General features: G+C 41.1%; 1 protein-coding gene across 4 annotated transcripts in view; it reads right to left on the reverse strand.

Annotated features, from left to right (window-relative positions):
* The window catches only part of ABCB4 (ATP binding cassette subfamily B member 4), a 75,217-nt gene extending 60,456 nt beyond the window's left edge, over window positions 1–14,761 (reverse strand). The window contains exons 1-5 of one of the 4 annotated variants that reach the window (XM_056118641.1): window positions 14,610–14,761; window positions 14,315–14,412; window positions 11,322–11,376; window positions 7,649–7,799; window positions 1,436–1,493 (exon numbers count right to left, since the gene is read on the reverse strand). In XM_056118641.1, the coding sequence (XP_055974616.1) occupies window positions 1,436–1,493; window positions 7,649–7,799; window positions 11,322–11,376; window positions 14,315–14,406 (356 nt within the window). In that variant the 5' untranslated portion in view covers window positions 14,407–14,412; window positions 14,610–14,761. Of the gene's footprint in view, window positions 1–1,435; window positions 1,494–7,648; window positions 7,800–11,321; window positions 11,377–12,053; window positions 12,117–13,264; window positions 13,284–14,314; window positions 14,413–14,609 lie in introns of those variants that run through there. The other 3 variants (XM_056118643.1, XM_056118642.1, XM_056118644.1) reach the window with 3 other exon arrangements.
* Window positions 14,762–15,093: the final 332 nt, after the last annotated feature.

Genomic DNA, 15,093 nt, shown 5'->3' on the forward strand with positions numbered 1-15,093 from the left:
TAAAAAATGATGGTAATTTAAAACTGTTATGAAAATATGTAGATATAATTTTGAGTCTTCTTTCTTAATATTCTAGATTTGCATATCTTAATCTACTTGAAAAGTTCACCATCAGTCACATATTGCAAATATAGGAATAAATAGACTGAGAATGTTAAAATGGTTCTTAATATAACCTTTTCCATATTGTTCAAAGAACCAAAGGAACTTGGCAGAATTTAAAAATATAAATAGTATGCTAATACATCATGAATTGAAATTTATTTGGAGTGAAGGTTTAACTATCCTAAAGTTGGTATTTTTGAGAATAATAAATGGTTTCAACTCTTTCACATACATCTTAAATAGAGCTATTAAATTTGTTCCTAATAGAAGCCTTTCAAATCTGCTATAACATAGTCATATTTAAGTCGGCAATATTAATTGATATATAAACATACAAACATTATGTTATAGGCTTTTGGGATCTCTATCAAGAAGGCTGGAAGAGGGGGAAGAAATGCCATAAATGATGCCAGTAAATCCACTGCAAAAATTGGAATGTATATAGTAGATTCAGTATCAACTTAAGTTGACCAACGCCGATAGCTGTATTGTGGTTGAGAAGCATACAGGCACACCTTGGGAGAGTGAAGGTTTGATTCCAGACCAGCACAACCAAGTGATGATCACCAAAAAGCTCATCACACAAAGCTTTTGACTTTGTAGAACATATTCAAATTCAAATGTTTACAGGGGCTCAAAGGCTGTGGATGCAGGAAAAACTAGGTTTGATCCCCAGCACTGCATGCCCAACATCATTGGGGGCTGCCCTCCCCCGCCCAAATTATATTACATTGCATCGGAGTCTAGTAAGTGTGCAAGAGCATTGTGTCTAAAAAGTACATACTGGGACCAGAGATATAGTCCAGTGGATAAGGCAACTGCTTTGCACGCAGTGACTCAGGTTCAATTCCTGACACAACACATGTCTCCCAAGTCTTGCCAGGAATGAAACCTGAACACAGAACCAGGAGTAAGTCCTGAGCACCACAAGTATGGCCCAAAATCAAAAAAAGAAATGAATAGTGCACACTTTCAATTAAAAATATTTTATTACTAAAAATATTCTTATGAGTCTTCAGCAAGGAATTATATTTTTTACTGGTGAACAGGGGACAGGACTGTGGGTGGGGGAGGGGCAAGGGTGGGAAGCAAATCTGCAAAGCAGTGCAAATAAACCAGGTATGCCTGTATCCTTACACTGAGGAACCACACTGAAGGATTTAGGAGTAAAAGAGAACTCTACATGGAACTTACTTTAAATTGAATCAAGGGGGAAATAATTAAAATAGATGAACCTGGATAAAAAAATATTCAGGTACTCTATAAGTTTATTGTAAGTAATTTTTAAGTAAACCATAAATGTATATATATACATAGGTTAGCCAATTACCTAGTCATTTCTTCTTCCAGAATTCTGCCTGGATTTAACATTGACAATGAAAAATTCACTAAATAAAAACAAAACAAAACAAAGCAAAATTAGACATGTAAAAGGTTGAACTGTTAACAGGCACTGTCAGGTTTTAAAAACCTTTCCTTTTCTCTTTTCTCTCCACTCTCAAGGTCAGGAGCCCAATGGTTTAGCTGCAGGGCTGTAGGGCCTAGATGGGGAAGATGAGCCCTAAGTCCAGACAGGGGCCTAATTTCCTAACCCAAAGGTCTTACGCCTTTTAGCAAAGTAGTTTCCTAAAGCAGAGCATACAGAAAGCAGATAAAGAAGAAAGAAACGGCCTAAACAGGAAGCACAAGTTTAAAGGACATTTCCCTCCACCTCACCCCCCAGAGGCTCAAGGGCCTTTACAAATAACTGCTACTGTAAAATCGATTTTAATGTATATATATATATATGTTTTCTCTTAAATGCTTCTCTTTAACATAATAAAAATACATCCATTATAAAGGAGGACAAATTAGCACTTACTGAGCATTTAGTATAAATCAGATACTGTTCCAAACACTTCCATGTACTGATTTTTTTCAGTTTCACAATATATCTATGTGGTTAGACTATTTCATAAATTCCTATATTATATATGAAGAAACTAAAACAGAGATAAAGTGTCTTGCACAAGATCACACAGCTAACAAGGAAATTAAGATTTCTAACACTATACCATACAGTTTCTAACCATTTACTACCCTGATTAATTCATGTGATGATTAATCTTCACCTTTCTAAAAACACTAAGTTTTAGAAAAAGAACAGAGACTAGAGAGGTAATACAGCAGGCAGTGCACTGGAATTACACGCAGCTGACCTGGGTTCAATGGCCAGCATCATCTCTGGTACCCACAGCCCTTCCAGGCATGATCCCTGAGCACAGAGCTAGGAGGACACCCTGAGCACAGGTGGGTGTGGTTCAAAACCAGAACCAAAATAGAAATGGCCCTGAAAATGGTTCATTCAAGAGGATGCAGGAGGTCCGAATTCTAGTGCCGCATGGTTTCCCCAATTATCATTGGCAGTTACAATCTGAATAACTTATCAGGAGTAAACTGGGGTACAAGCCAAATAAAAACAGCTCACCTCTCTAACATTTGCAAAATAGCAGGATAAAATATAAATATACAAAAATTTAAAATATAAAATAAAATATAAAATACCACAATATTGTTGAGAAAATGTGTCCACCATAATTTACAGCTATGTTGGGACAGAATCTAGTCTCTCCTTTATATCACGTAAATAACCCAGAAGTCATGTTTTCTTGGTGTTGTGTATCTTACTTATCTTCTTCTAAAGGGAGATAACATTGAATTTTACTTAATGCTACAACAGCTGTCAGGATCAATTACCAAATTAACCTTGATTGTGGTGTGATTTCCCTCTCAGGAATTTAACTTCTAGTGCTGTTCACAGTGAAGTGTTTCTTACTGCTAACTAATCTCTTTATCAGCTATCTGCTCCGTAAGGACTCATACACTATTTTACTGTCCTTATCAGTTCAGTTCTGTGTACTCATTTCCTTCCTGAATTCTTAATTTGGTATCAAAGGTACACTTTGACCAAATTGGAACTGTGTTTTTAATTAGATAAGTAACCTATACTCAAGCTGTGGTATTTGTGGAAATTATTGTTCAAAGATGCAGAAAATCTCTAGATATGTGTAAAGTCCCATTTCGCGCCTCTGAACTTAGAAAGCTGGTAAAATCTTAATTTTTTTCTCTTCTTCAATATCTATCACAAACTTTTGAACTTTTAAAATAAGAATATTTTGACCCTCCCTCTTAAGAAATAAGAATCAATGGGAATTCCAAGTTTAACTTGCTCTTTTCTAAGAGTTCCAGATCAAAAATGGTGAGAGAGATCTGTGTTGTAAACCTAGGAGCTCCAGAGCTCCCAGAAAACCAAACTTTCTGATGTTTAGGAACAAGGGTGAGCAAACATGTATTGATGTGTTTCTAGAAGAATAAAGAGACCACACATCTAGAAGTTCCTGAAAGTCTAGACCTGGCAAAGGCATAGACCACATGTTAGTTTCATAAAAAATTTGTCAAGTAAAATAGGCCAAGAGATCTGGCTTAGTGGAAAAATATATGCCTTTTATTCTGAGCCCCTCAATTTGATGTCCGGCACTGTTTAGTCACTGCAGAGTTGCAACCGCTAGGGCACCAGTACCAAATGTGTGATCTCCAGTCAATCTGCGTGAACCACACAAAATGTGAAAGAGTATGGATGTCTAAATTCCACCTACAGAGCTTTGGGCTGAATCTAGAACATTTTAACAAGGAGGACAAAGGAGACACTCACTGACCCAGAATGTCTTCCTTGAAGCATAAGGTCAAGACTTCAATCCATGGTGCCACCACATGTCTTCAGCATAGTCCTGGATAATTTGGAGGCTACTGTCTTGATCCCTGGCACTGCAAGCAATTTACAGCTGAACTGCAGCCAGATGTGTGTGTGTGTGTGTGTGTGTGTGTGTGTGTGTGTGTGTGTGTGAACAAAACCACTAAATGTGTTCTGGTGAGCACATGTATGAGTATCATTGTGACCCCCCAGAGAGCACCACACACAGAATGTGTGTGATCATCAAAACTAAACTCAGACCACCAGCAATCACAAACAAAAAGCAGTTACAAGCATCATAAAGCACAGCCCTTAATCAGTACTGCAGTCAATGTTTGAACATCACAACCTGATGTGTGTGTGGCCCCTTTACCCCAAAACTAAATGTGGGAGCACCATAGACATCATGTGTATCATGCAACCCTCAGTCACTGCAACAACTACAATAATTACAGCAAAGGAAAGGAGAGGGAAAGTGTCTCAGCTGATTTTAATGGGTCAGATGACAAACTCCCAACCCCAAAAGCCTTCCACAACAAGAAAATAAACAATTCTTGAAGCTTCCTGGAAGCTTTCACAAGTTCTTATATGACTCATCCATTTCATAGATAAATAAACAGAATCTCACAATAGTTGTTTCATTTCCAAGTTCTTACAGCTCTCATTCCCTAGTATTTATTGATCATTTACTATGTTCCAAACACCTTATCTAAATGATCTCAATTAATTTTAACAATAAGTTCATGTTTACCTTTTAAAGATAAGAGCAAAAATATAGAGTTTATAAATAAATTGTCCCAGATCATATAACAGAAGCAATGACTGAAGTGTCTAAATAATAATTGAAAACCTTAAGAATCATGCAATAATACATCATGGTGAGAGTCCTAGCTATCACTTTTGAGTCTCAAAAATTGATGCCCCATTACTTGATGATGCCTGGGATTTCTTCAATCATACAGAAATATTCAGCATAAAATGAAGAATTGATGTTTTCCAGGAAGCTTAGATAGTATGGGTAATGAGTGCCTTTTCCAAGACACTGCAAGATATGGAGGGTCAATTTTTCTACAGAATGTCCTAGACTACTACAGTCACACAAACTTGACATAATTGGGGGAAAAAATCTGAAAAAAAAAAAAACTCAGTTCCTGATACTTAGCAAAAAAAAAAAAAACCACCACTATTTTCTATGACCATGTTCTTAAGGGTTTGGATGCAGAATATTTTATGCATAGTTTTAGTACAACTAAGTCATTGTGTGGGAATGGCCTTGTCATGGAGTAGCTTTATTCTGTTGACAAGGATGGACTCTGTTCACAATAACTCATTGTCAAACCTTCTTGTAATTTAAACCTTTTTCTTCTAACATCCCCTTCTCATTTGGTTCACAACATGGCTACTGTCTAGTTGTCCAAAAGAAGTCTAAAGAACAGACTTTAAATAGACACATTCTCTGTGAGATGAGCTAGAATGCCCAGTTAAGGAAAGCTAAGTACTCCATCTTCTCCCAACCTCCATATAGCTTTGTGAATCCTACAACTCTAAATGTATCAATGAGTTCTCTGTACTTAGAATGATTATTCTTTACAAAGTTAATTACATCCAAATGACATGAGAATATTATTTTTACAAACCCCAAAGAGTGAACACTGGAAAATCCTAATGTTTTAGAAATAGTTACAAGGACTGATGGCAAATGTCACTATAGGGGACCAAGGGTCATATAATTTGGAGGCTACTGAAACTAATTTGGCAACTCTGGTGAGTTCACCACTCCAGCAATCACAGGTCCCTAAGGGACTTACTCATTCTGTTCCCCAGAGAAACCTCAGAGAGACCTTGAATTCAGTTCTAGGCACAACACATGGCACCTGTCTGCCATATCTGACTTCAAAGCCCTTTGATTGCATAATTAGAACAAGTCAAAAACAAGCTAACTGCTCCAAATAAGAAAGCTGTGGAGTTACTTTGGTACTAGTAAAAACAAGCAAAGGCTAAGAAAATTGGTCAAAGTCTGATAAGTACACTGCATTGACTTTAATTTGATTCTTAAAAAAAAGTTTGACTACATACACCATCTTAACCATTTTTAACTAGATAGCTTTTAGCTAGTTCAGAAGTGTTAAGCACAATTGCATTAATCTACAGTCGCTGTCTAGAATGTTTCCTTCTTGCAAAATTAAATTTCTATGTCCAGTAAATAAATCCTTAACTACCTTGACTCCTAGATCCTGGAGCCACTATTCTACTTGTTTCTATACACTTAAAAATTTGTAGATACCTTGGGGCTGGAGCAATAGCACAGCGGGTAGGGCATTTGCTTTGCATGCGGCCGAACTGGGTTCGATTTCCAGCACCCCATATGGTCCCCTGGGCACTGCCAGAAGTAATTCCTGAGTGCAAAGCCAGGAGTAACCCCTGTGCATCACCGGGTGTGACTCAAAAAGCAAAAATAAAAAATAAAAATATGTATGTGTATACTACTTACTATTTATCTATTTATTCTTTGATTTGTTTCTGTATTTTGGGTCACTCCCAGTGGTGCTCAGAGCTCACTCCTGGCTCTCTGATCAGGGATCACTCCTGTCCAGGCTTGGGGAACTATACTCAGTGCGAAACATTGAACCCGGGCCAGCTCTTTGCAAAGTAAGCACCTTACTTGCTACCAAACACTAGTTTTAAGTAAAAGTACATTTATTTACATGACAATTGATATATATGGTCACAGGCATGACTGGAATGGCAGAATGACCTGGGTTTAAATTATACCCTAAAGCACACCGGGTAGGTGGTAAATTTGGTCAAGTTATTTTCATCTCAAAGCCTCAGTGTTCTTCATGGAGGACAAGATGACTTATTGGGTAGGCAATGCTACTGTGCAGAAAAACAATTCTACTTCTGGCACTCTACTTCTGGCACATAACAATACAATGAAGGATTACTATTAAATTTCTTTTAATGATAAAAGGTTCTCAGAAAAAAATAGTACTTGAAAATAAATGGTGTTTTTGTACGAATTTTAACTATTCAAAGGATGCTTTTACCAAACTGCTAAAACATGTAGTCATTGATGATATGTCTGTAAATAGTTTCTATTGTACAAATCAAGCAATCACATTCTCTTAATTACACATAAACCCTACAAGGCTAATCAGATATGCAGTCCTCAGTGCACACTGAAAATTCCTATTACTTTTGGAATGATATAGTTCATATTTTCCCAAATGTGTTTTGCTATGAATTCCGCCTTTCTGTGACCAATCTTATAAATGACATTAATTCATAGGAATTTTTGGCTTTTCTGCAGTTATATCCAATCACATCAGTTTCATGTTGAATTCATTCACTCTAGCAAAATGTTATGTCATGTTTCAGTCAATCGGGTTAATCCAAAAATTACACACAGAAAGTTGGTATAATTTTAGCCGAAAGAAAGTTGGAGAGAAAGAAAAGCCAAAAAACAACTCTATAAGGACAGCTAAGAAGTAGAACTCTCTAATAGGATGCATACCACAGAGATATGTCATAGTTCTCTTGTTTTCAAGCAGAGGGATTGGCCTACTTTATCTAGATGCAAATCTTTCTGGTTAGATTCTTATTCGGTATTAAGTCAAAGAGCCTATACCTACTGACTGAGATTTAAATAAATTTTGAGGAATTTCTAGAATTTTACAACTCCTTTTGTGATACCAGGGACCACCCAGATGTCCAAATAATTAAACAAGAACACAATGAATAAAAGATCAATATCTAATCTTTGATTCAGTTAAAGGCTTACTATGCATTTCTTTAGAATAGAAGTTTGCTTACCTGGTAAGGAGAAGTTCCCTGCAGTATTAACAAATCTGTCTGTCATTTCTCCAAATACTATCATCATAAGGGGGAGACCAGATCCATGAGCTATGGCCATGATAGTGCCCAGGGACATAAATAATTTATCCTGCCAATCAGAGTATCGAAACTGAAAAGAGAAGAAATAAATAATTTGTACCGAGTTGAATACAAGTTCTCTCTCTCCACAAATATACATTGTTTGGATTTTGATTTTAGGTTAGTGCTCTTGTAAGAATTGCAATAAATGTATTTAGACAAAAGAGAACTCTGATCAAATCACTGACAGATTTATGTTATGAATCTATTTATTTAACATTCTTTGTGTGTCGGCATCTATTAAATGCCTTATTAGTATCTTGGGTTTTTTTTAATGACTGAAACATAATTCGAAAATAAAATTTGGTTACATTAAGAAATACTACCTGATCTTCCAGAGCTCCTGAGTAGTGGATTAAGAACAACTGGGGTAAATAATAAATACACACATATGCATCATATCCTTTAAATGACATTTAAAACATTTCAGAGTGAGAATTATGAAAGCAGGGGAAAGGGGGGAAGAAATAGGTCCTCTGAGTTTTGAGGATACTATTTAAGATGTTTTAATTAGCTTTTAAAGGGCACCTCAGTAGTCAAGTACAACAAACATGGATTGCCTATCCTGTACTTTAGGGAAGTCTTGTATATTAGGGAGATAATGCTCCTTGCAGAATCTTCAGAGTTGAGGAGATAAATGAAGAAGCATTGAGGAGCACTAAAAGAAGGACGGATGTTTAAGCCTCAAACAGCATGGTGGCCAGAAACCCAGGTAACTACATGCAGCATAACCAAAGAGGGGAAGAGTATGAAGTATGGGCAATGGTATTACAGAGGAGAATAAATAGCCTAGTGGGTAATATCAAGGATCTTAAACTTAGTGTTATACCCAGAGGGGAGGCTAGTGTCATTTGTCACAGTGATGGATACAGTGCTCAAGAAACTAACCAGCTGATGAGTGGTCATAATACTCTAACAAATGAGTCTCATTGTTTTTTCAGTCCTCTGCAATGTCTCATCTTTCTCCCAATAGGATGATACACCACCCAGGGGTTTTTTCTTTGTTCTTTTCCTCTTTGGTCTTAAAAATACAGAAATTTTTCCATTTCTATATTTCTTTCTTTTCTTTTTGTCCCTTGAATCTCTCCTTTCTTTTTAGCCTTTTGCTTCTACCCAAGCCTCCCACGCCACCTCCTTTCAGAAACAAGAAACAGTCATCAGGAGAAATAGTAGTGAGTAGTGGTGAGTCAGGCGTGGCGGGATGAGGGTGGGAGTGGAGGTCCTTGAGGGCTTGAGTGACTAGTCAATAAGCCACAGCAGCCTGAAGTCAGAAGCGTATAATGGAAAGGAGGGTGTGTGTATGTGAACTGTTCTCAAAGAGATCCAGAAGTTCAGTTTGGGAGAGGCAAATCCCACTATCAAATAAGCAGGGAAAGCAAGGCATTTGAAAGAGGCACAATGAGAAGCTAGGTGGGGGTAGGAACTGAACAGAATTTAAGGGCAAATGAGGAAAGGTTTCTAAAATTGCCCTGAGAGCGACAATGCTTCCATCATTCACTTTTGTGACTCCTGGGAAAGGAGATAGATCAACTGGGGGTATCAGTCACTGTTACAAATACAAGGTCAGGTTATTGTATATTATTCTATTTACTAAACACTGACATGAACTTGAAGAAAATTTTAAATGCTTTTCATACGAATTACATTAGATTGTTTCTAAACTTGGTATATAAACTTATATAAATTTCAGGGTCAGAGAGGTAGTACAGCAGTGTGGTGTTTGCCTAGCATATGACCAATTCAGGTTCAATCCCCAGCATTTCATATGACTCCCCAAACTCCACAAGGAGTGCTTCCTGAGGGCAGAGCCAAGAACAAACCCTGAGCACCACCAGGTGTGGCCCGCAAGTCAATAAATAAATAAAATGAAGTTACATAAATTACACAGAAAAAAACTAAATAAACCTAGATTCATTTTCTATAAAACAATACATTTCTGGGGCTGGAGTGATAGCACAGCGGGTAGGGCGTTTGCCTTGCACGCGGCTGACCTGGGTTCAATTCCCAGCGTGCCATATGGTCCCCTGAGCACCACTAGGAGTAATTCCTAGTGGATGTGACCCAAAAAGCAATTAATTAATTAAATAAATAAAATAAGAGCGATAGCACACCGGTAGGGCGTTCGCCTTACAAGCGGCCAACATGGCCGATCTGAGTTTGATTCCTCTGCCCCTCTCAGAGAGCCCGGCAAGCTACCGAGAGTATTCGATATGCCAGACACAGTAACAACAAAGTCTCCAATGGAGACGTTACTGGGCCCGCTCGAGCAAATCGACGATCAACGGGAGGGTCTTTACCTTACCTAAATAGCTCAAAACTCTTTTAAACAAACAATACATTTCTGATATCTCTGGTACAGTTTTGTCCTGAACATTTATTAAGATAGAAATTTTATCCAAAGACTAAAAATAATTATCTCTCAATTTTACTTAAATATTAAATGTTGGGGAGAGGAGTTTCCCAAGGGTGTAAAGGAGGTCTGAGGGTTCCTTGAGATAATCATGCTGGCAGTTCATAGCAAGAACTTGAGGATGAGCATGTCTTGCTGCCAGGTTCCTGTAGTGCCAGGTACTTCACTGGCTCGCCTCACAGTGCTTGGGCCCACCCTAATAGTGCTCCTGGGCTACCATGGCCACACTCAGGGACCATATAGTGCCAGGAGACTAAAAAGAGGCCAGCTACATGCAATACATGTGGCTTAACCCTTATACTATCTCTCTGGCCCCAAAATATAAAAATTTAAACTGAAATGACATATCTATATTTCTACCCTAAAGTATAAGGTATTTTGTTTTCTCTAGGGGATAGATTTTAAGTATGTTCATTTGAGGCAGCTTTAGTTTAATGACTTAGTCTCTAAAACACATTTGGAAAAATCACGTTTACTAAAAGTTTTAAATAAAACATCATAAGAGTAAGGGAGAAGAGAATGAATGGGGCTTTGTGGTAACATGAGAAGTGCGCGGCAGTGTTTGAAACGGAGGATGTTTGGTACCTTCTCATCATTTACTTATCAAATGGCATATTTTAGCTGACATGCCATTTAATACTAACTTCTTTGTTAACAAAACATGACTATCACAGATTTAAGCTCATCTACCAAAAAGCCAGCAAATTCTTTTTTGAGTCACTTCTCTGAGACATATTACAAACGAAAAACTACAACATTACATTGTCTTAACAATTTATTTATATGCAAATTTACTTCAATCTATTTTTTTTTGCACGTGAAACAAAAGCACGGATGTATTTTCTGGAAACTGGTTGGCATTTAATGGTGTTATACGCATAGATCCTATTTTCCATTTTCCTGTTCATCAGTTAGCTTTGCTCTATTTCCCAGCCAGCTTGTACTCCAGCTTTTACCACCAATCTCAAGAATGTGTGCTATTGAACACACTACTGAATGAGCCAAGCAAAACCAGCAGAGGTACAGCAGGGAAAATCTGACACTACCTGTAGACAATCAAAGTACCGGCTTTGAACCAGTTGAATTGAAACACCAAATCTGAATGAAGGAAAGATTTGTTCTCATTTTAGTTTTCCAGCTTACCAATGTTAGTGGTCCAATCAATTTCACTTTCTTCATTTTTTTCTTGTCTTGGTTGCTGTAAACATATATATACACACACATATATATAATTGTTTTAATTTAAAACTGTCACAAAATGATTTATAATCTACTGGATATTAATTTTAGTAATTGTCATAATAAGTGATTTGAATGTTTTCAAATACAAAACAGTGATGTCCATAAATTCTCAAAAACATTCCATTTAGCAATCACTGCAATACAATCAAGTACAAAGGTAACTGTCCAAGGTACTACTGGGATATATGTCTAAAGGAGAAATAGTCACCTGTATCTTACAGATCTCACCGTAGTAAGGTGATTGAATATATTAATAATATGCCAAATAATTAAAGTCTATTTTTGCTAAAAAACCATACACATTAACCTAAATTTAGTATAGGTCATCATTCTTCAGAAGTATTTTGGTGAGTGATATTAGGAAATCCTGTTTTCTATATGTGCCAAAATACTTCTAAAATTCCACCACTTCTCACCACTTTTATCACTATTTCCAAGGACCCGACAGTCCAGTATATCTGCCTCCTGCTTAGGCTCTTCACTTTCATTCATCCCTTGTTTAATCCATCCTCAATATGCAGCCAGAGTCATTTCAAAATTCAAGTCATATCTTTCAAAATTCAAGTCATGTACAAGTCATTTACCTCTGCTTCTGTTTTTCTCATATAAAAAGATCAAAATTGTTCCACTGACCTCAAGAACCTTACAAGATGCGATTTCTTGTTATCTCTCTGACCATATCTCCTATTCTTAGTTCCTCATTGTTTCTGTTTTCTGAATGCAAAAAATACATTCTCACATCTGGCACTGTAAATCTTCCAGGAATACTTTTCTCTTAGATACTCACACATTTCTGTCTTACTTCTTTCAAGTCTTTCCTTAAATATTGCCTTCTAAAGAAGACCCTGCCCACTCACCCAATTTCACAGTGCAAACTACTGCTCCTCAGCATTCTCAATTTCCTCAGTATTCAGCTAATGTTTTTCCGTAGCATACACCACCTTCTAACATTTGCTGTAGTTCATTTAGCACAAGCATATAGCACAGCGGGTAAGGCGTTCGCCTTACAAGCGGCCAACATGGCCAACCTGAGTTCGATTCCTCCGCCCCTCTCGAAGAGCCCGGCAAGCTACTGAGAGTATTCGATATACCAAACACAGTAACAACAAAGTCTCCAATGGAGATGTTACTGGGCCCGCTCGAGCAAATCGACGATCAACGGGAGGGCCTTTACCTTTACCTGTCCTCCATACAATAATGGAAACTCCAGGAGGACAACATTTTTTAAACAACCGCCCCCCCCCAATGTATTTCACTTAAATACCCAGGTAGTTGGTAAAGTTTAACTCCTAAGACTTTATCCCATATTATTTAGAACGATTGCTAAATATCAAAGGCCAAACATCTGCTACTAATCTTGTTCAAAAGAATGTGCCTTAATGGTGGCATGCTTGCCAGGAAATTAGAAGTGTCAATTTACCCAGATCACAGAAGTGAATTTACCTCCCATTAAATGTATAAACTTCTGCCTGCTTCTGTACAAATCAGCTTAGTTGCCCCATTGGACCGTTTCAATTCATTCTTAACTTTCTGTGTTCTTGGACCAATTGCCTCTTCCCAACAGAAGGCTGTGAGGTGTACATCTGAGAATGTCTCAGACCCCAAATCCGAAATTGGATGCTGGAGTGTGACTGTACCTTGCAGGGACAGTTCATTGTACACTGCTCAAATGTTCAGCCAGTGCTACACAGAAATAGCCTTCTCATGAAAATGCCATCTATTTATAGATTCACAGTCAATCGCGGCCTACATTGCCACCTAATTAAAACTACTCTTCTCCTAGTACAAATAATGCCATCGAACGGTCTGCCAGCCCCATAGAGCAAAATAAATGAAATGCTCACGACACGCCTGACGTGTGGTACTCCGGAGGCCCAGCGCAGAGCACTGTGTGAAGACATTAACTGAAACAAACGCTTCAGTTCAAACATCAGATAGACACGGTTTCGGTTGGCTAATCAGGCCCCGTGCAGCTGGAGGACACACGAAAGAACCCGATAAATGTGTCCCTCTGGGTGATTAGTCGATGACACAGGTCAATTTGTTCTGGGTTGGCCTGGCATGAACTCAGACACCACAAGAGCCTCATAAACTATTTGAGGCAAAAGGCGAAAATGATTCATTATTCCCACAGTGAAAAGAGGAAGCGAAGACAACACCCCATTGACTGGTCTCTTCTGCGCCCACTCAGGCCTGCGAAGTTCGCCAAACAAGGGGCCCTGGGAACCAGCGAGCCCAGAGGCGGGCAAGCAGCCGCCGCGCTGCTGCAAAAACCGGATTGCAAGCGCGGGTTGGGGGAGAGAGGGGGCAGCTTCAGGCCCCTCTCCCCACCTCCGGGCCCCCGAGGGGAGAAACAGGGAACTGCCCGGGGCTGGCAAGCGGGGGGAGGGGTGAGACAGGAGGAAGAGGAATAAGGGGGGGAAGGGGAGATATTTTTTGCCTCGCTGCCCTTGTTCCCTAAGCGTGGCCGTCCACAGCGGCTGTCCGATGCTCTATAGGCACTGGCAGCCGTGCGATCGCGTGGCCCAAAGTTAGCTGTCAAAGTTCTGAGTTATATAATGCAAAGAACGTTATACAACACCGATATCGCCGGACTCGCCGAGCACCCGGAGGAGTGGGCACTCTTCAAGCTGGCCCTTTCTTCCCGAGTCCGCCCCCCGCCCCAGCCCACCCTCCGCCTTAGTGACATTCCTTGGTGGGGGGCGGGGAGGTGAAAGTCAGAGCCGCCAGCGAGACCCTCCCCTCACCCCCCCCAAAAAAAAACAAAAAACGAAAACACGCTCCCAAACAAAGGCCAGAGGCTTCCAGGGCTCGGGTCAACTTTGGCGAAGGCGACACTGGCCCCGCGGATCCGATTCGCGCGTAACGGGCGAGCGCGGCCGCGGGTGATGTACCTGCTGCTGCTGCTGCTGCTGCCCAGTTCAAAGTCACCCTCCGCTCTCCGGGGACGCCGGGCCGTTCCGTTCCTGCCCGCCTCGAGATCCATGTCCGCCTGCCGAGAAAGCACAGCTTTAGGTGGCGGGGCGCCTCGCTGCGGCCCCGAGAGCGGTCGGCCGGAGCGCGGGGTGGCGGCCGGGGCGGGGGGCGCGGAGCGGACGCGGGTGGACGTGCCCCGGCTGCCCCGGCTCGGCGCCCACCCGCGCCCCGGGGCTGTCCCGCCGCCGCCCGGCGTGCCGGGGCCTCGCTCACCTCGGACCTCGCGCGTCTCGGGCCGAGTGGCAGGGCGCGGGCGCTGCGGCCCGGGGGCCTGGACTTTGCTCGCGGCGCCTCTGCCCCCGCCCTCCACGCGCGTCGGGCCCCAGCGACGCCTCCCGCTGCCGCCGGGGCGAGGGCCCCGGGCCGCAGGAGCAGCTCCCGCCGCCCGCCCGGCACTCTCCGCCAGGCCAGGCTCGGGCGAGGGGCCCGGCGCGCCGCCCAAGCCGCAGGGGGCGCCCCGCGCAGCCGCCGCCCACCCGGGCGCGCCGCCAGCCGGAGCCCCGCCGAGCCGGCTGCCGCCGATAAGCCGGAGAGCCGCGTGCGGCGGCGGCCGGGGTGCTCCGGGAGCACCCCTGCCCCGCAGACGCGGGCAGAGTCCCTCGGCTCGCAGAGTTGGGTGCAGGCCAGAAGGGGACCGAGGCGCCCGATGCTCCACAATTCCAGGGCGCGAGAAACGCTAGAGTCGCCTTCCACTTCT

Source organism: Sorex fumeus, unplaced genomic scaffold (assembly GCF_029834395.1).
Source record: "Sorex fumeus unplaced genomic scaffold, SorFum_2.1 ptg000037l, whole genome shotgun sequence".
NCBI classification, from domain to species: domain Eukaryota; kingdom Metazoa; phylum Chordata; class Mammalia; order Eulipotyphla; family Soricidae; genus Sorex; species Sorex fumeus.